The 18,848-nt window shown below is 59.7% G+C and overlaps 1 protein-coding gene across 1 annotated transcript; it reads right to left on the minus strand.

The window, feature by feature from the left end:
- Positions 1–963: 963 nt before the first annotated feature.
- On the minus strand, positions 964–18,848 carry GRAP (GRB2 related adaptor protein). Its single transcript, XM_082604157.1, has 5 exons — positions 18,700–18,848; positions 12,394–12,491; positions 8,101–8,223; positions 3,295–3,463; positions 964–1,298 (listed from the first exon to the last, which is right to left on the minus strand). Exons 1-5 carry the CDS (start codon positions 18,775–18,777, stop codon positions 1,113–1,115), a joined length of 654 nt encoding a protein of 217 aa, XP_082460283.1. The 5' UTR covers positions 18,778–18,848; the 3' UTR covers positions 964–1,112.

The raw sequence follows: 18,848 nt of genomic DNA on the forward strand, positions 1-18,848 counted from the left end.
GCATCCTTCTACTCTTTTACTGTTTTTATTTTGAGTTCACGGGCCCAGGTTGTGAGCAGCGAATCTGCCAGAGCTCAGGGCTCCAGGGTCTCGGGCCAGCGCTGGGCAGAGGGAGCCCCTCTCCGCCCCCATCCCACCTGCTGCCCTCTCCCTGCTCACCGCCCCTCCACCACCGGCCTGGCATTCAAAGCCCTTTCCGAGCCCCGAGGGCCCCAGGCTCCCCTGCTTAGGACCGCGCTGACGGCCCCTTCCCCATGGACACCTTGCCTTTCCTCAAGCTGGGGCTCCACCGAGGCTGCCTGCCCCATTCTGGATGCTGCTGGCCCTCAGAGCCCAGCTCTGGCCGCAACTCCCCACCTGGCCTGTAGTCCCCCACGCTTCCCGAGGCCCTGGTCTGGGCAGAACCTGGGCCTGAACAAGTAAGAGCAGGTGCAGCTATGTCTCCCAAGTGGCCACGTCCAGGGCTGGCCCCTCAGAGCTTGTCCGTCCCACGGGGCCAACGGAAGAGCAGCAGCCTCCGTTACTTTCACCCTTGCCCGCCCTCCCTCAGGGCCTCCAGCCTCCCCCGAAGTGTCTGTGGTGGGCAGGGGCGTTGGATCCCAGGTGGAGCCCAAAGTCTCCGAGTCTGTCCAGCAAGTCCAGGCACAGGTGTGCGGGGCCCTGGCCACCTCCCCAGTAGCCAGCCTTTGGGGCTTTTGGATGGAGGGGACAGCAGGCCCAGCGGGTGGTCACCCACCCAGCCCGTGGTTCCTTGGCTTGAGCCCCCAGCGGGTGGAACCCAGGAGTCCCCAGCCCTCCCTGGGGGTGGTGCCATTGGTGTTTGGAGTGGGCGGGCCCTGCCGGCCAGCCTGTGCCATCACACAGCTGATGGCCAATGGGAAGAGGCCGGCGGAGGCCCTGGAGCTCCCCTAGCCCAGGGGCCCTGAGTGAGGCGGTCTTTTCGGGGCGCTGGACCCGTCCCAGTTGACATGAAGCACAGGAGGCCGGCCGGACAGTCAGGAGGCCCACGTTCCAGTTCAAGGCACTGGGCTGGGGGTGCCCGTGTCCTCTCTCTGGACCTCAGTGCCCAGTGGATGGCAGGTCCACTGGCTCTGCCCCTGGGCCCACTTGGGTCACAGGTGCACCGGCTGGACGTAGCTCCGCGGGAAGAAGCCGATGCGCCCGCAGAGACGGCCTCGCCACCAGCAGGGGTCAAGGCGCTCCAGGACCTCGATGATGTCACCGCGGCGGAAGCTGAGCTGGGAGGGGTCCTGGGCTGAGAAGTCAAACTGGGCCTGGGCAAAGCAGGCCCGGGGAGGCTGCGAGGAGAGGGAGCCGTCAGTGGGGCCCCTCAGGAGCCCCTGCCGGACTGTCCCCATGGAGGCCCCAACATAAGCGATTTCCCACAGGTGGAGGGGGTCTTTTGGGCAGAACTGGGGTTGAACTCAGCTCTGTATCCAGGTCCAGATGATGGCCACCTCACCCGTGGGCACCCCGCTGCCCACCCCCTGCATGTCTGCGGCACAGACCCTGTGTCTACACAGGGCACAGCCAGTGTCCTGGTGGCCCAGTAGGGACCACAGGGCCAGTGGTCAAGGGACCTGAGTCCTGGGCCTCAGCATGGGACTTTGGTTAGGTCCCTGCCCGTCTCAGGGTCTCTTTCCTGACTCTGCAGCAGCCATGATAACTTTTGACCCCAGGCCCTAGAACCACAGGAACAGGCCTTATAAACTATAAAGTGATGTATGTGTAGCTACGAGCAGTTCACTGCTGTTGCCCTTGGCCAGGCTTCGAGGGCAAGGATGTCACTTTACACTGCTTACCTCTCTCAGGCCTGGTTCCAGTCCCATCTATGCCCCAAGGTGACCTTGGGTGAGTCCCTGCCTTCTGGGGGACTTGGTTCCCTGCCTCCCCCTTCAGATGGCAGCTAGACGAGGGACCCCTGCTGGCACATCAGCCTGGCACCATGAGGGTCACACCCAGCGCCCTGGCCCTGCCTGCCCACCAGGCTCTCTGCCCCAAGCCTGTGGAATCTTATCCGGCACGGGCCGTAGCATCACGGACAGGCTAATTAGCGGTCCTCTGCCCAGGAAGGAAGAGGGGGCGTGGGTCCCAGGAGACTGAGCCAGCTCTGGAGTTGCCCTGTGGGGCCGGTGACCCCAGGGCCAGGCCAGAGCGAGGCGGTGGGTGTTGGGGAGCCCTCCAGCGGCCCCCAGCTCCATCCTGGCCCCCTCACACTTTCCAAGGGCAGAGCTGGCCCAGGCAGCGACAGGAGGGGATGGAGGTCTGAGAGGCAGGCCCGGCGGGGACTGGAGCGAAGAGTCCCTGAGACTGAGCCTAGAGCTGGCCCGGCCCCCAGGGGCAGGCCAAGCAGAGCAGGCTGAGTGCGCTGATGGGACGGAGGGTGCGTGGCAGGGGCAGGGGCTCCTCCTGAGACACTGTTTTCTCCCCGACATATCAGATCCCAGGGCTCACCCTACCTGACCGAGAGGAAACTGAGGCCCAGGTGAGGGAAGAACTGGCCCTAAGGTCACACACGGCGAGGCGGTGGAGTCTAGGAACAGGCAGGACTGGAGCTGCGACCTGGCAGCCCCTCCCCAGGCCTTGGCCACGGCCGTGCTCCCGTCCTCTGCAGAACTCGAGTTCACTGGGCTGTCCAGGGTCCCGACCTCCAGCCCCAGGCCTTGCCGACACCCCCTCCCAAGTAAAACAGCACGTCGGGCTAATAAGCCCACTGGCTGGTGTTGTCATCCTAATGACTGTGAGAGCTGGTCTCCGGGGCCCTTGGACAAAAGAGCTGGCTGGCAAATCGCTGTTATTAGGAGGACCAGGGGCGGCCGGACCCCGCTCCACCTGGCCAGGACCTTGCCCACGGGCGCTCACACTGCCCCGCGCCCCACCCCAGGCCAACTCCTGCGGAGCGGAAGCCAGCATGGACCCCACCCGGCAGGTGGCCTTGGGTAGTCACATCACTCTCTGAGCCTCAGTGTCCTACCTGTACGGTGCGGACCAGGAGGCTCCCAGGAGGCTCAGCCGGTGTCAGTACCTTCGCTCATTCAACAAACAACCACTGAGCACCTCCTGGGCTCCACGCACTGCTCCTGGCTGAGAGCCAGCAGGCTCAGTTTGCCCGGGGAGTTTCCACCTGCCCCTTCCCTTCCTTCCCCGCCTCCCCTTTCCCAGCCCTGCGTGTCTCCCTGCAGTGCCCGGGACAGAATTTTAGAAGCTGGGCTGGACCCACCTCCTGCCACGTGGGAAGGGGGGGGTCCGGCCCCTGCGGAGAGGCCCCCTCGCCCGCCCGCCCCGCTCACCCACCTTGGCCAGGGGCTCCTCGTCCTGCAGGAAGACCTGCCGCTTCTTGGCGATGGTGCTGGTCCGGTAGAAGGCGACCAGCTCGTTCAGAGAGTTGAACTTCTTCTCCCACAGGTAGTACTTCCCCGAGGCCTCACGCAGCACCTTGAAATGCTGCACCTGATCCCCGTAGCTAGGGGAGAGGACACAGACCACCTCAGAGGGGCCCACGGCGGCTGGGGCCCTCCCCCCATCCCTGCCCCCCGGAACCAGGCCTTTTTCTCTCCAGGTGAGGCTTGGAGTCAGGAGGTGGGGAGGGGGTCCCAGGCCCCACTGACCGGCTCCGTGAAAGACACGGTGAGTCCCCACCTGGCAGTGGAGTGTGGGGTAAAGGATGTGGGCCTTGGACCAGGCCACTTTCTTGCTGTGTGACCTTAAGCAAATCACTTAACTTCTCTGAACTTTGGTTTCCTCATAATACCTCCCTTCTGGGGAAGTGCTCGTGTGCTGGCAACATTAAATGGCTCCTCTGAGAGAGGTGGTCAGCCAGCATCTCTTCTCCCCAACGTCCTCCAGCCTCAGCACTCCTCTCCCTCCCCCACCTCGTCCCCTCCCAGCCCTTACAGTCCCTTGAGGGGTGAGTCCTAAGACCATCCTGCCGCTGGTGTGAGAGGAGCTCAGGCCTGTGGGATGCTTCCTGTCCTTCCCTGCCCCACATCCGCTCCCACCTCAAGAACCTTCTATGGCTCCCCATTGCCCTCAGGGCAAAATCTTAACACCTCAGTCTCAAGTTCTGGCTCTGATGACACATCCAGCCTCATTTCCTTCAAATACTCTCTGATGCCTCCTCTCCCAGCCTTTGCCCAACCTTGCAACCCACCACCACCAAGTGCCTTCCAGCCCAGCGGAGGGGATAGCCTGCATCTCCCAGGCTGGCCAGCAGGGCAGAGGGACCTGCCTGGAACACGCGGCACGTTCCAGGCCAGGACGGGCTGTGCAGGCTTGGGGCAGCCTGAGTTCCTGCAGGCCCACAGTCCAAGTGTTTCTAGGGTGTGGACAGGAGTATGGTGTCCATCCCCCCAGTCGCCCATCCCTGCCTGTGGCTCACTCCCTCCACCTACCAGCCCTGGGGCTGGTGTGCTGCCTTGTTAAAGGTTAAGACGCAAGATTTAAGATAGAGATTTATTCCAGGTAAATACCTTCTGTTCTGTGTGTGTGTCTGGGGTGGGAGGAGGGGGGAATCCTCCCACCCTGCCCAAGTCAAGGAACCAAACCACACAGAACCTCTCTCTCCATTTTCAAGCATGCCTCCAGGCTTCTGCATACATTATTTCTTCCAAATTCTTCTTGAATCAAACTCCTACTCATGCTTCAAGGCCCGCATACAATGGCCCAACCTCTGCAAGCTGCCTCAGGTGCCCTCAGTCAGAGTCGGGGGACTCCTTGGGTTCCCTGGCCCCTTGTACAGCCTGCCTGTAACCCCCATGCCCACCTACCCAGGGGGATGAGGGCTGGGCCTGGCCCCTGGGCTGTCAGTAGACCCCAAAGATGAAGTCAGGCCTGATGCTAGCAGCCACCGGTCCTGCCCAGCAGGTTCTTCTGGCTTGGTGGCAGCAGCAGCAGAGGTGACAGTGGTAGCCCAGGGAGGACAAACAAGGCTGAGGTAAGGTCAGGAGCCTCAGCACCCCACCCCCACCCCCAATCAGGGCCTGTAGACCCCCGGGGTGGAGGCCAGGGCGCTAACTGCCCGCTGGATGATCTCTGGTAGGCATGGCCCGTCTCTAGACTCAGTTTTCCTGTCTGTGAAAAGGGAGGGGGTGGATTCCCTGTCCAGCAGCCTACGTGAGATAGTATCAAACTGACCTTGGGGCTGCTGGTGGAGACAGACTCCCCCTGGGTCTTTAGGCCTCAGGGAAGAAGAGTGGTTCAGGTCACAGAGGGTCAATGGGCTCTAGCTCCACTGTTTTCTGGCTGTGTGACCTTGGGCAAGTTACTGCACGTCTCTGAGCTTTTGTTTCCTTACCTGCACACTGGGCTTCCAGGGTCACTTCCTCCCTGTCTTTGAGGGCATAAAATTGTGTCCCCCCATTCTTCCCTGCTTCATTTTCCCAAGAGCATGTATCATCTTCAAAGATTTTATATAGTTTACTAATCATTTAGAAAATTATATATATATACATACATGCATACATACATGTATAAAATTGTCAGTCACCCCAGTAGAACGTGAGTGCCTAAAGGACAGGGAGCTTCATCTGATTTGTTGGTGGTTGAATCCCCAGCACCAGGCACAAGGCCTGGCGCACAGTAGGGGCTCAGCGACCAGGGCAGTAGAGCAAACACATCATTGACTCCAGGGCACCCCTGGCCTGAAAAGAAGTAAAACATCTCACTTGGGAGCAAACCATCATTTCTGACAAGCCCACAGCAGCCTGGATCAGAGTGTGGGGCAAAAGTAACACAGCCCAGGCAGTGCGCCCCTGCCCCGGCCCACTGGCCACCAGCTCAGACACGCTCCCAGAGGTGGAGGGGGACAGCCCCCTGTAAACTCGTAAAGGGCAGCCAGCCGTGGCCACCATCACTCCGTGAGGCAGAACAAGGCCCGTGAACCCCACCTCTGACAGCTTTATGAGGCGTGGCATGAGCGTGCAGGAGATGCCACGCCTATGCGGTCAGAGTCCCCAGGAGCGCAGCCAGCGAGGGAGGAAATGCTCTCACTTACCGTCACCCAGAAGGGTGGCCATCGGGTCACTGGACTTCATGATGTCCAGGGCTACTATCTCCACGTTGCAGATGAGGACGTTACAGCCGAGGGGGACTGTAACCTGCTGTAACCTGCTGTAACCTGTAACCTGCTGAGGTTACTCAGCAGGTCCAGGGTAAGGCCAGGACGGGAACTGGGCTTCCCGCCCCCATGTGGCCACTGGCCCTTCTCTAAGAGCCTGGGACCCTGGGGCGTGGGCCAGGAGGCACGGTGTGGCCCTGGGAGGGTCAACATGATGATGATTACATAACTGGCGTTTGGGGAAGACTCACTGTGTGCCAGCATCACACTAAGCACCTTACATAGATGTTCATTTTACAGACGAGGAAACAGGCTGGGGTACCTTGCCCAGGGTTATACAGGAGAAGTACCAGAGCTGAGATTCTTGCTCAAAAGCCCCCCTCCTAGCTGCCCTGAGTCTGTTTCCTGCTCTGATCTCTGCCCAGTGGTCCTCCAAGGGCCCTGAAAGTTCCCCCCGTAAGAGACGATGCACCAGAGTCCGGGCAGGACCCGGTCCGGCCCTGGGGGATGAAACCGAGGCTGGAGGGCGCCACCTGGTGGTCTTGTGTGCACACCACAGCCCTGGGGCCCAAGGTTCCGGTTCTGAGCTGGGGGAGGGGGCTTGGCCAGGATGCCGGGGGTGTGGCGGGGAGGGGGCATATGCTGGGATTTCTCAGAGGGACACTCCCAGACCCCTTCCCAAGGTAGCATTGGTGCTGGCTCCCCAGAACTGCCTGTCTCCCCTCCTGGTCAGACAAATGCCTTGCTGTCCAAGCCCACCTCTCTCTGCCCCACCTCTGGGTCTTTGCACATGCTGTTCGCTGGGCCTGGCATCTCCTCTCCCCTCTTTGTGCAGCAAACTCCTACTCATGCTTCGGGGCCCAGCTCAGATGTCACCTCCTCCACCCTGTGGAGTGTCTGCTGCCACTGAACTTCCCTCAGTTGGGCGTCATGGAGACCCCGGGCCCCCGCTCCCTCTGGACTCCTCCGCTGTCCTGCACACACACACACCCAAAGGTTGAGCCGTCTGGGCTGACCCTGTGCAGGGCGTGGCGGGGCTGCACGCTCAGGGAGACGCCAGGAGAGGGCAGGGCGCCGGGGCACCCACAATTTCTGTTCCCTCTGCCTGGAAGCCTCTCCTCGCAGATCCTCACTCCTGGGCCCCAGGCAGCCTCCACCGCCAGGTTCATATCCCTGAACACTGGCTCCTGCTATATTCTTTTGTCTCCTTTTTTCATATGTTCAGTCTGTCTCCCCCACTAAGACATAAACCCCAAAGGGCAGCAACTTTTTTTTTTTTCACTGTCATTTCCCAAATCCCTAGAACAGCCTGGCACGTGGCATGTAGCCCAGTGACAATTCCTTGAATTGCTGCACCTAGATCCTACTGTTCCAGGCGCTGGGAGTAGGAAGGACAGAGACCAGCTGGGGCCCTGACCCCTTCACCCCTGACCCCGGTTCCTGCCCCTTCCTTCCAGCCTGGATTCCTCCATTGCCTGATTGTGGCCTTTGGGATTGGGTTCTGAGCTGCCCAGAGGCTGCCACCCTGCTTCCGTGCCAGCTACTACTATAATGACTCTAAGTAGAATGACTCATATATTCTTTGCAATAACCCATTTTACATGTGAGGAAACAGGCACAGAGAGGTTAAGGGGCTTGCCCAAAGTCACACAGTCAGGAAATGGCAGAGCCAGAATCTGAACCCAAGCAGCCTGGCCCCAGGGTCCATCCTGTCAGCTATGTAGCACACAGGGGAACCCTGTCCAGAGCACATCCTGGACACCTGCCCTGGGTGCCCTGCTGCTCTCCCACCCCCAGTCCCACCACATCAACCTCCCCTGGTGACTTGCTGCTCATAGAACAATGGCCGAGCCTTCAGCCCGGAGCTCGAGGCCTCGCAGCCAGCCCAAGCCGCATGGAATCCTCCTGCTCCGAGCTACACCCGGGGGTCTGCATCATCCCCAACCCCCAGAGGGTCGCTTTCTTCCAGGCATCCGTCATTCCCTCCACACCCTGCAAGCCTGTCCCTGGCCACCCTCCTCCACACACCCCGGGTCAGAACTCACTTCACAGAGACAGAGAACTCCCCTGGGGAGCTCTCGCTCTCCCGGATCAGGAAGGCTCCCTGGTGGTTCCGCTTCATCAGAATTTCTTCTGCCAGCTGCCGGGAAATCCTGCCCGAGTACCACCTGCAGAGAGGGGGCAGGTGAGGGCAGGGGAGGCCAGGCTACCCTGCCCCTATGCCAGGCACCCAACACTGCCAGGTCCTCACTGCAGTCCCCAGACACAGGAAATACGACGGCACCCACTTTACCCAGAGAGGCCAAGGTCATGCGCCCAAGGTCACACACCCAAGGTCATGTGCTGTGAAAGGCAGGAGTTGGGCCCAGTCCCAGCATTCTGGCTCCTGAGCCCAAGCATTTCCCACCACACCAGGCAAACACACACCTCGGTGAACCCCAACTCAGCCAACCCCAGCTGGGCTTTTCCATTTCAGATTCTTAAAAAAATATTTTAAAAGATGACCCCCCCCCAAAAAAATAGCAGCTTTGATCTGGTGAGGAAGGGTCTCTCCCTGTACCCATTTCACAGATGCACAGACTGAGGCCACCTGGACTTTTTCTCACAGGTTCAAGTCCCTTTTCTTTCTGACCAAACAGAACTGGGTATACAGAAGGTGCCTTGTAAATGCCGAGGGTCTGGCAGGGCCTGGGGCTGAGAGGCTGGGATCCAGCTTCTCTTCCAGCCCTGCCCACTGTGCTCTTTGGGGCTCGCCCACCCTCAGAGGGTCCAGGTGGTCTCTGGCTGGCTTCTTGGACCCCGGATTTGAGCCCAGTCCCTTAATGGTTTGGGTGGGGGAACTGAGGCCCAGAGCAGGTGGAGTCTCCTGGTGGGACCTTGGTGCCCTGAGGGCCACCGGAGCCTCCCTTCCCTGTACAGTTTCCCTTCCCTCCTTCAATCGAGCTTCCTGAGTCTGAGCTTGGCCCCGGGCGGATGTGAGGCAGAACTTTTCCTGTTGTATCAGGATGTTGACAGCGAGCCCTCCAGGCCCAGGACAGAGGCTCAGGTGCACACAGCCCGGGTCCTGCTGGTAACCCCACCCGCCAGTCACGTGTGAGCCCTTGCAGTTCCTCCAAGGGTTTTTTACTAAAGTGCTTGGCCTGTGTGCGGGGCAGGTTGGGCCCCCGGATGTTCTCAGGTGATGACAGGGGGGCAGGAGGACAAACACGCAGCTCAGCTCGGGTGCCGGCTCCCTGGTTCTGGCCACAGGGAGAGCCCGTCGCCCGGGGCGCCAGTAGGGGCAGTGCCACCGGCTCCCTCTCTGCCCGCCTTCCAGTCCGAAATGAAGTCCTGGTCCTGACATGGTGTCTCAGAGCCCCACACCCAGAAGTGAGGTTCTAGCCCATCATTGCCCCCCAAAATGGCGGGGACCCTGAGCCCATCTCTGGGCGGGTGGAGGGGAGGCAGTGGAGGTGGGGGCCGAAGGCGGGGCTCCAGGGAACCTCCAAGAGCTCGGCCTGGGTCTCTGGAGTCTGGGAGTCCCGGATGAGGCCTCCAAGCCGGAGGCTGAGCTCAGGGGGCCCCGGAAGGGTGCTCCTCCGGGGAGCCCCCAGCAGGACCCAGGTGCAGTGCTGCCGCAGGGGCAGGGGTCCAACAGGGCCCTGCGTGGGAGTTTCCAAAGAACCCACAAAACTCCACAGGAGGCATCAGCGTGTGGGCGGCTGTCACCCTCAAAGGATTTTGCAACCGCAGCCTCAAGGAGGCCCGCCCTGCCCCGACCAGGTCCTCAGTGGCGGCTCGGGGACAGGGTGCTGGAGAAGCAGCACTCCCAATGCCCCAGAGCACAGCTCGCTCCACGCGTGGACTCCTCGCTTAGTCCCCATTTTACTGATGTGGAAATTGAGGCCCAGGGAAGGGCAGGGATCCCCAAAAGTTGCTCCGCAAGTCTCTGGCCTCTGACTCTCCCCCAGCCCACCCCTCTCCCCCAGCTGCTCTTACGGTTCCCCCATTCCCTCCCAGTGAGCACAGCCGGGGCCCACAGCACTGGCGGCAAATCTCACTCTGCCTCTTGCCAGCTGTATGACCCCAGACAAGCCACTCAACCTCTCTGTGCCGCCACCTCCTTGCCCACAAGACCTTGACGAGAACACCCAGCTCACAGGGCCCTGGGGAGGAGAAGGGCGCTGCCGCCTGCAGGTGTTCACCGCTGCTGCTGTGAACTCCTCCCACGTGTCACCCATTAGCCTGTCTGCGGCCCTCCCAGCAAACTTCTACTCTACATTCCAGGCCCAGCAGACCACGCCCTCCTCCAGGACACCCTCCTCCAGGAAGCCCTCCTCAATGCCCACCAGCCACGCGGCTGCATCAGGTGCCTCGGTGACCCCTGCCCGTGAGGCCCAGAGGCTCTGGGAGCAGCTGGTCTGCATCACGCCCCCCCTCCGTGGGCTCCCTGGGCAGGAGGAGGTGACGGTTGAGCTCAGGGAAAGAGTGGCCTGGTGTAAACACGAGGCCCCCTGGGACCCCTGCCCTGCCCCCGCCCCACACCCTGGAGCCCAACGGGCTGAGTCAGGCACAGAGCTGGAATTTCCCCCACTGCTATTTCGGGGCCAGGGCAGGGGCTGAGGTTAGCCAAGGATGCATCTGGGAACGGCCTCAGGCAGGTGAGCATGGGGCCTGACCCCCATCCCTACTCTGTCCCAGACACAAGTGGCCAGAGCCAGCCCCAGGGAGCCCAGGGCCATCGGACACTGGAATCCTCCATGGCTCCCACCTGCCCTGGTGGAGGCTTGCCTGAACCACCAGCATTGCCCCGACAGGCGTGGCCCCAAAGTCTATCAGCTTTTCTTTCCTCCTGAGCAAACAGAAGCCTCTGCTTAGGCTTCTCAGCGGCCTCCCACATCCCAACCTCCTGGCTTTCACTGGGTCACAGCCTCCACCTGGAGGCTCCCGCACCCCCCGTGTCCTCCGCTGGCCTGGCCCTGGCCGGGTTCTTGCTGTCTCTCTCCCTTTATGACAGAAAGTCTTTAAGGCCGGAGGACAGGTCCCTGCCCAAGGTCACACAGCCCAGAGGGACCCTGCGGGCCTGGAGTCCAGACAGGGGACCTGGGTGGGTCGGGCCTTTGCTCAACACAGGAAGTCTGAGGTGGTGGCAGCTTTGGAAATAACTTGAAGACAGGTAAAGAGGAAATGACCTCCAGGCCCCATCCTGGCCCTGCACCTCCCTCCCGTCCACCCCACAGCCACACACGGGCCCTGACCTGCCTTCACCTCTGCAGGAGTTCCACTCCCCACCCGGCTCAAATGCCTCCATGGCTCCCACCACCCTCCGCCGGGCGCTTGAGGCCCTCCTGCCGGTCCCACTGCCAGAGGTTCTCATTGTTCCAGCTCCCAGGAATGCCCTTCTCTTTTTCTCCTTAGCTAACTCCTACACACATGCTTCAAAACCTCACTTGTTGCCACCCCTTCTGAGAAGCCCTCCCTGGTTAATTATCTCGATGCTGACTGCCTTCCCTTGTCATAGTTTCTTTATGTCCTGTCTCTCCCACAGGACACAACTGCTCTGACCCCAGCATCTCATCACGTGTCCCCAGCATCACCCAGGTGGGTCCCCTCAGGCAGTGGCTGGTGTTTGGCGAATGACCGAGCGAGAGACTGTGACCTGGGGCTACTTCAGCCACCACTCCGTGAATATCCAGTTGGCTTTTCCCGGATTCTTGGCCACTTAGGCCTGTTCTGGGGCTGAGAACAGGGTTTTCAGCACTGGAAGCCTGACGGGGGCTTCCCTGGGCCAGCTGGTCCCAAGCCTGAGGACACCTGGGCTCCTCGTGACTCCCTCTCCGCCCTGTCCCAGACTCTGCTCGGCCCACGTCAGCTCCCCTGCCCACAGGTCTGCCTCCTTCCCGCCCCTCCATGGCCCCTCACTCCCCACCCCGGCACAGGGCTGAGTCGGCCTCTTAGAGGAGCCTTGGCCTTCCTTGTGTTGCAGATAGGGAAACTGAGGAACAGAGAGAGCAGGGGTCTGCCTGAGGCCACACAGCAGCCAGGGGCCCTGCTGGCTGAGCGCCCAAAGCCCTGTCCTATCCAGGGCCCCTACCAGGATGCTCTCCAGTGTCCCAGGTCCTCAGTGTCGTGGCCTGAGCTGGCCCCGACTGCCACCACTTGGGACAAGTCCTCATATCTCTGTCCCCCACCTCTGCTCGGGGAAGAGATGGGGGTCCCCAGACAGATGGCGGGAGGCCGGGCTGAGGACTTGCAGGCAGCTCAGCTCAGCCTGGGCCAGGCTGGGTGTGGACGTTTGGCTTCAGGGCCGGGGGTGAGGGGGGCCCTGTGGATATGCAGGGGTGGGGCCAGCCACTCACGGGTGGGGCTTGACGCGGATGTAGTTCTTGGGGACGAACCCCTCTGCACCCCGGAGCTCGGCCTTGTACCAGTTCTGGTCGTCTTCCATGTTCAAAATCTGTGGGCGAGAGAGACACGGTCACCTGGTCACCTGGGGACAGCTGTCCCCTGCTGAAGGCTCACACCAGCCCTGGGGCCCACTTCCCAGAGGAGAGTGAGGTCGCGGGGTGATTCCATGGTCCGGGGGTCACAGAGGAGAATTTGGTTGGTGGGTTGAGCTCAGGGAGGGGAGCTGGAGCCGGACTCTCAGGTCGTGCCACCCGGACCCCCGGGTGCTGGGAGACAGATCCGGGGCCCCTCAGTCCCTGAGCTGTGGCCCTGAGCATGGGGGGCCCACAGCAGTTGATACGAGGCACAGAGCCAGGGGTCGGGGGTAGGTTTGCGGAGGCCCCGCCGAGCGGTGGTCACAGGGTTCACTCGCATTTACAAGCTTCACGTCTGAGCTCAGGGGTGATGATCAGGCGGGGGCTTCAGACACCAGGGGAGCAAACGAGACGCCTCTGGGCTGCGGCGAGGCTGAGGCCTGGCTGCTCGGGTCGCAGACTCCCCGTTGCCTGCAGGTGGGCTGAGGGGAACCGAAACCTGAGCGGGGTCGGGGGACCGCTACTGGCGGGCGGGTGGCGGAGGCCGCGGCGAGGGCCGCCAGCAGGACGCTTGGACTCCCTCCCCACTCCCTGGGCAGGCTCGCCATGTGTCACCCCTTCTCACACCAGCCCCCGAGGCCGCCTTCACCAAAGCAAAGGCTGGGACAGCAACTCAGATGGTTTGGTTTTGCCAAGAGGAGCTGAGATTTGCCCCCTGGGCCCAGGCCTGGCCCCTCCCTTGTCTGTCTGCCAGGTCCCTTGAGCCCCTCCTTCCTGCTCCTGCAGTCTGGGCCAGACCAGTGTCCCCAGGGACAGCCGGAAGTAGGTGGCTGACTCAGGATAACTTTTGCTGAAAACTAAACAAAACAAAAAACTCCCCCAACTTAATGAGAAAATTAGGGCCTGCGGGTCACAGACTCAGTGAAGATTCTTGGGAGCCTCGGGCTCTAGACCACTCTGCCTGCCTCTGACTCTCTCCACAGCCCTGGCCTCAGTTTCCACATCTGTAAAATGGGCACATCTATGGCCTACACGGCACATGGCAGTGTTTTGTGACCTGCAAAATCCTCTGTGGACATGTGGATGTGACATATCTAATCTATCCCAGTTTTGTTTTGGTTTTGTTTTCCTGTCACCTCCACTCCAAGGAAAGACCCAGAAATGTTCTGATTGGTTGTATTAGCTGAATTCTTGCTGTTAACCTTGTTCAAAGCCCCCAGACCTTCTGAGACATGGGAATTCCCAACCCTCCCTGAGGTGAAGGCTCACACCTCGGCCTGCCCCTGCTTTGCCCCTGCAGTGCCCTTCTCCTGGGTGCTGTCTTGTGCCACCGTCCCCTGGCCAGTGCGGCCATGGAGCACCTCCTGCGTGCCAGGCACTGTGCCCAGCCCAGTGATATAGCAGGAAGCAGGGGGTCACATTTTAGTGGGCAGAGGCAGACAAGAAACAGGAAGGATACAAGTAAACAAGGTGATTTAATGTTCTGCTACGTGGTCTGAAAATATATGTCAGGATGACATAGAAGGAAGATGCCTGGTTGGGGGCAGGGGGATTGTCAACAGGGGACAGGTGGGGGTGGGCAAGAAAGGCCTCTCTGAGGAGGTGGCACATGAGCTGAGGCCCGAATTACAGGAAGGAATGAGACATGAGAAGATGTGGGGAACAGTGTCCAAGGCAGAGGGAACAGCCAGTGCAAAGACCCTAAGGTGGGAGCAAGCTCTGTCCCTGGAACAGAAAGGAGGCCCCTGTGTCTGCGGTTGAGGCGGGGCAGTGCTGTGAGCTGAATGGGGAGGGTGAGAGCTTGAAGGTCTTGTGCTCCGGTACTGGGGGGGAAGAGGGGTCCGTGACGAGCAGGCCCAGGTGAGCAGTGAAGGGGGCCTGGATTGGGGCTGCTGAGACGTGGTCAGATCTGGGGTAGGTTTTGGCAGAGCGGCTGACAGGCGAGATACACGAGACGGAGAGGAAGCAGCCGAGACAACCCCAGGCTCTGGGCCTGAGCGCGGGCAGGTGGTCGTGACCGCCAGCTGCTGTGCAACAGCTGTGAGAGGAGGTGGGGAAGCTCAGGGTGGCTGGGTCAGGCCCAAGGTGCACCGGCCATCGCCATGGAAATGCCAAGAGGCCGTGGGCTCCCTGAGTCTGGGTCCTGGGGGCCAGGCTGTGCATGACGAGGTGGAGGTGAAGCCACCACCCACATCTTTCCTCCTGTGGGGAGCAGCAGGGTCCTGTGCACCCAGAAATGCCTGCTCGTCTGTGAGGGGGGCTTTGTTCCAGGGAAGTGACATTTGGGGCCCCTTGTCCAGAGTGGGTCCACGTGCCACCAGGCTTTCGTCTAAGAGCAGAGCTCAGACTGGAAGAGCAGCATCCTTGCCGGCTCCCAGAGGCTGGGATCTGCATGTCCGCCGGTCATTGCTGGGCTGGGAAAGGCCTGGCCCACAGCCCGTGTGCAGGAAACATGCTCACGAAGGTACAGGTTGTGGAGCTCAGGCACCAGCCCCACCCGCTGTCCCCGGCCCGGGGGAGGGAGAGGGGACACAGGGCGACATTGCAGCCACGTTTTTATGGTTACAGAAATCAGACCCTGGACTAGCATGAGATGGGTGAGGCACTTTGGGTACAAAATTTAAGGGAGCTCCAAAAAAGTCAGGAATCAAGATAAAGAATATTTTAAAGGAATATGTTAAAAAATCAAAATTTCTGAATATGGTCATTAGTTAATAATAACGTATCCATGTTGCTCCATTAATGTAACAAATGTACCAGGTTAATAATATAAAATGTTACCAAGGGTGTGCGTGTGAGTGTGTGTGGGCGGTGGGAGGGGGCGGCAGGGTGTCAGATTGGAATTCCTCTGTACCATCTTCTCGATTTTTCTGTAAATTTCAAACTGTTTTAAAAAGAGTCTATTTAGGGACTTCCCTGGTGGTGCAGTGGTTAAGAATCCGCCTGCCAATGCAGGGGACACAGGTTTGAGCCCTGGTCCAGGAAGATCCCACATGCCACGGAGCAACTAAGCCTATGCGCCACAACTACTGAGCCTGCGCTCTAGAGCCCGCGAGCCACAACTACTGAGCCCACGTGCCACAACTACTGAAGCCCGCGCACCTACAGCCTGTGCTCCTCAACAAGAGAAGCCACCGCAATGAGAAGCCCGCGCACCGCAACGAAGAGTAGCCCCCGCTCGCTGCAACTAGAGAAAGCCCGCGTGCAGCAACAAAGACCCAATGGAGCCAAAAATTAATTAATTAATTAAAAAAAATAGTCTATTTAAAATTTATTGCAAAAAACTCCATCAAACTCTTAAATCAGGGACTTCCCGCGGGGTCCAGTGGTTAGGACTCCAAGCTTCCGCTGCAGGGGGCATGGGTTCAATACCTGGCTGGGGAACTAAGATCCTGCATGCTGGGCAGCATGGCCAAAAATTTTTAATATTTTTTTAAATTAAAAGAAAAATCTTAAATCAGGGCAGGCTTTGACCCGGCACCTGTACAGCTGTGAGAGGAAGGACCCTAGCTCCACGTATGGCTCTGGAAGGATCACTTGCTCATCTCTGTCCTGTGAGGAAAGGCAGAAGTGTGAACAAGGAAGCGTGACTTGCTCACAGCATGCCTCCCAGGATTGACCCCTAGCTCCTCAAGACATTCTTTCTGATGTATTTTTCTAGGCACAAATCCAATGCATGAATGTCAGTTTCCCATCCCTAAAACTAATATCTTTCTTTTTTTTTTTTTTGCAGTATGTGGGCCTCTCACTGTTGTGGCCTCTCCCATTGCGGAGCATAGGCTCCAGACGCGCAGGCTTAGCGGCCACTGCTCACGGGCCCAGCCGCTCCGCGGCATGTGGGATCTGCCCGGACCGGGGCACGAACCCGTGTCCCCTGCATCGGCGGGTGGACTCTCAACCACCGCGCCATCAGAGAAGCCCAAAACTAATATCTATTGATTATGGGTCAGTTGACTCTGTGCATGTTCCTTTGCATTCTGCTTTTTTGCCACTTAACGTTGCTTCATGAGCATTTTTACGTCGTTAAACGTCTCCCTCCCCAAAGAGCATTCTTAGGGGCTGTGTGATATTTTGTGCCGCCCCTGGGCAGGTAGCTAGGGTGAGTCCACACTGCAAACTCACCCACACCCCACAGCCCCACCTGCTGCATTCTCTCCATCCACTCTCCTCCCCCGGCTCTTCGCATGGCTGGGTCCTGCTCATCCTTCAGGTCTCAGCTCAGGTGTCGTCTCTTTTGAGAGACTGCCCTGACCACCCCCCCATCTAAAGCTGTCCCCCTGCCCCACCCTCCCACCCACCCTCTCCATTCCATCTCCCCAGGTGATTTCTTCCACCCATTTATCACCTCCTGACGGCATGCACCCTCTGGAATGTCCGCTCCGGGAGGGCAGGGACTGGGCTTCATCCACTGCTGTGTCCTCAGCACTTAGGACAATGCCTGGTGCTGAGCAGGTGCTCGAGAGCTTGACAAGGGTTTGTTGAATGAAGGAAGGAAAAGGCAGCCCCTCCGGTGGCCTGTCATTCCTTGAAAGGTCCCCTCCTGGGTCTCCACGGACACAAGGAGCAAGTCCCATTGGGGTCTTAGACAGGGTCTCGGCTAACATCTCCTTCCTTCCTTCCTTCCTTCCTTCCTTCGACACCCCCGTGTCTTGCTGAGGGCCTGCCCTGTGCCAGGCACTGTTTTATGTCCCTGCCCTCAGGAGCCTTGGTTAGAAGCAAACACAGCAGGAGTTGGCCAACGCTCTATCAAAGCTTAGTGGGAAACTTGGCCAATCTTGGGTGGGCAGGGGTGAGCACAGGCATCCAGGAGGGAAGCGGGGATGTCACCGTCTTTACAACACTTGCCTTGGGGGACCCCGCAGATCTACTGCCTCCACCCTGGTTCAGCCCTCTGAGTCTCAGGTAGAACCCACCGGTCACCCCATTCCAAGTTCCCCACTGTTTCACTGCCTCTCAAGCCCCAGAGTCTGGAACTAGAGACTCCAAACTGCTCTCCGATTGGCAAGTGAGGCCTCTGAAACAGACCTGGGTCTCAAGAGTCTCGTGCCCTGGCTAGATGGTGCCAGTGTCAAGCCTGCCCCATCCCCAGCTGGCCACACGTCCACAGGTCCCCCCACCAGCCACTCAGGGGGGCCCAGGGCTGGCATCCCAGCACAGAGAAAGGGGGACATCCTCAAAAAGATGCGGTTCTTCTTGGAACCATCCACCTCCTGACCTAGCCCAGCTGTTCAGTGTCACGGGGTTCAGAATGCAGGTTCCAGAGTCAAAGGACAGGGGTTCACCTCTGACCCCACACCAGGCAAGCTGTGGCGCCTGCCTGTGCCTCATTTAATCACCTGTGAAATGGGGCCTCAGCAGCTTAAATGGATGTTGATGGGCACCACTGAGCTCGGACCTGGGGCTCTGTACGGGGTCAGCACACAGAGGCCCTGTCCCTTCCTGGGCCCCGGCTCAGACTAGAAGCCTCATGCCCACTGAACCGGTGCAGAGACCGAGGCCCAGGGAAGGGCAGGGGCTTCCTGAGCGTGACTTGGTGGCAGCTCCAGCGCCCGACTTGTGGCACGGCCCCTCCCAAATCAGGGCCCTGAGCTCTGCTTCCAGATGCAGACTTGTAAGCAGGGACATTTCCTGAGAGACAGAGCCCGGGAGCCCATCTGCCTGGGTTGCCCTGGAAGGCATGTCCTCCTCAAGAAGCTACACAAGGGACCTGAGTGGTGTTGAGGCTTATCTTCCCCTTTCTCACCTGCAGGGAAGCTCGTCTGGACCCCTAATCATAGTTGTTTTAGCCCGGATAGGTTAGTGTGTGTACTTAATTCCCAAGACCCTCTCTGTCTCTCTGCATCCGTCTCTGCCTCTTCCTCTCTTTCTTTCCCCAGCTGTCTTTTCAAATTCTTTCCTGGGAAACGGTGTTGAATCAACCCCTGCCAGGCACTATGCTGATGTCTCCTTGAATCCTCACAATGGCCCCCAAAGGAGGGATCACTATCTCCCCATTTCCCAAATGGGGAAATTGAGGCTCAGAGGGTGGAGGTGGATTGTCCAGAGTCACAGACTTGATAACTGGAGAAGCTGGGCCCATCTTCCTCCAGAGACTGGACTCTGTTTGGGGGGCTGTCCAGGCCCTGGTTTTAAGCACCCCCCCATCCCATGCGAGGCCAGCTGAGCCGGCTCTGGCCACCCTACCTTGAGTGTGTCCCCCTTGTTGAAGGCCAGCTCATCGCTCTCTGTGGCCTGGAAGCTGTACAGGGCCACGGACTCCATGCCGCTGTCCCCGAGCCCCGGCAGCTGGGCTCTGAGCAGGGCCAGCAGCTTCCTGCTTCCTCTGCAGTCGA

Source organism: Mesoplodon mirus, assembly GCF_964341445.2.
Source record: "Mesoplodon mirus genome assembly, chromosome: 18".
Taxonomy (NCBI): Eukaryota; Metazoa; Chordata; class Mammalia; order Artiodactyla; family Ziphiidae; genus Mesoplodon; species Mesoplodon mirus.

Coding starts and splice junctions, on each gene's coding strand:
- GRAP (XM_082604157.1), bottom strand. CDS start 18,777: ATGGAGTCCGTGGCCCTGTACAGCTTCCAGGCCACAGAGAGCGATGAG. Junction 12,492..18,699: donor ACAAGGGGGACACACTCAAG/GTAGGGTGGCCA, acceptor TCTCGCCCACAG/ATTTTGAACATGGAAGACGA. Junction 8,224..12,393: donor ATCCGCGTCAAGCCCCACCC/GTGAGTGGCTGG, acceptor CCCTCTCTGCAG/GTGGTACTCGGGCAGGATTT.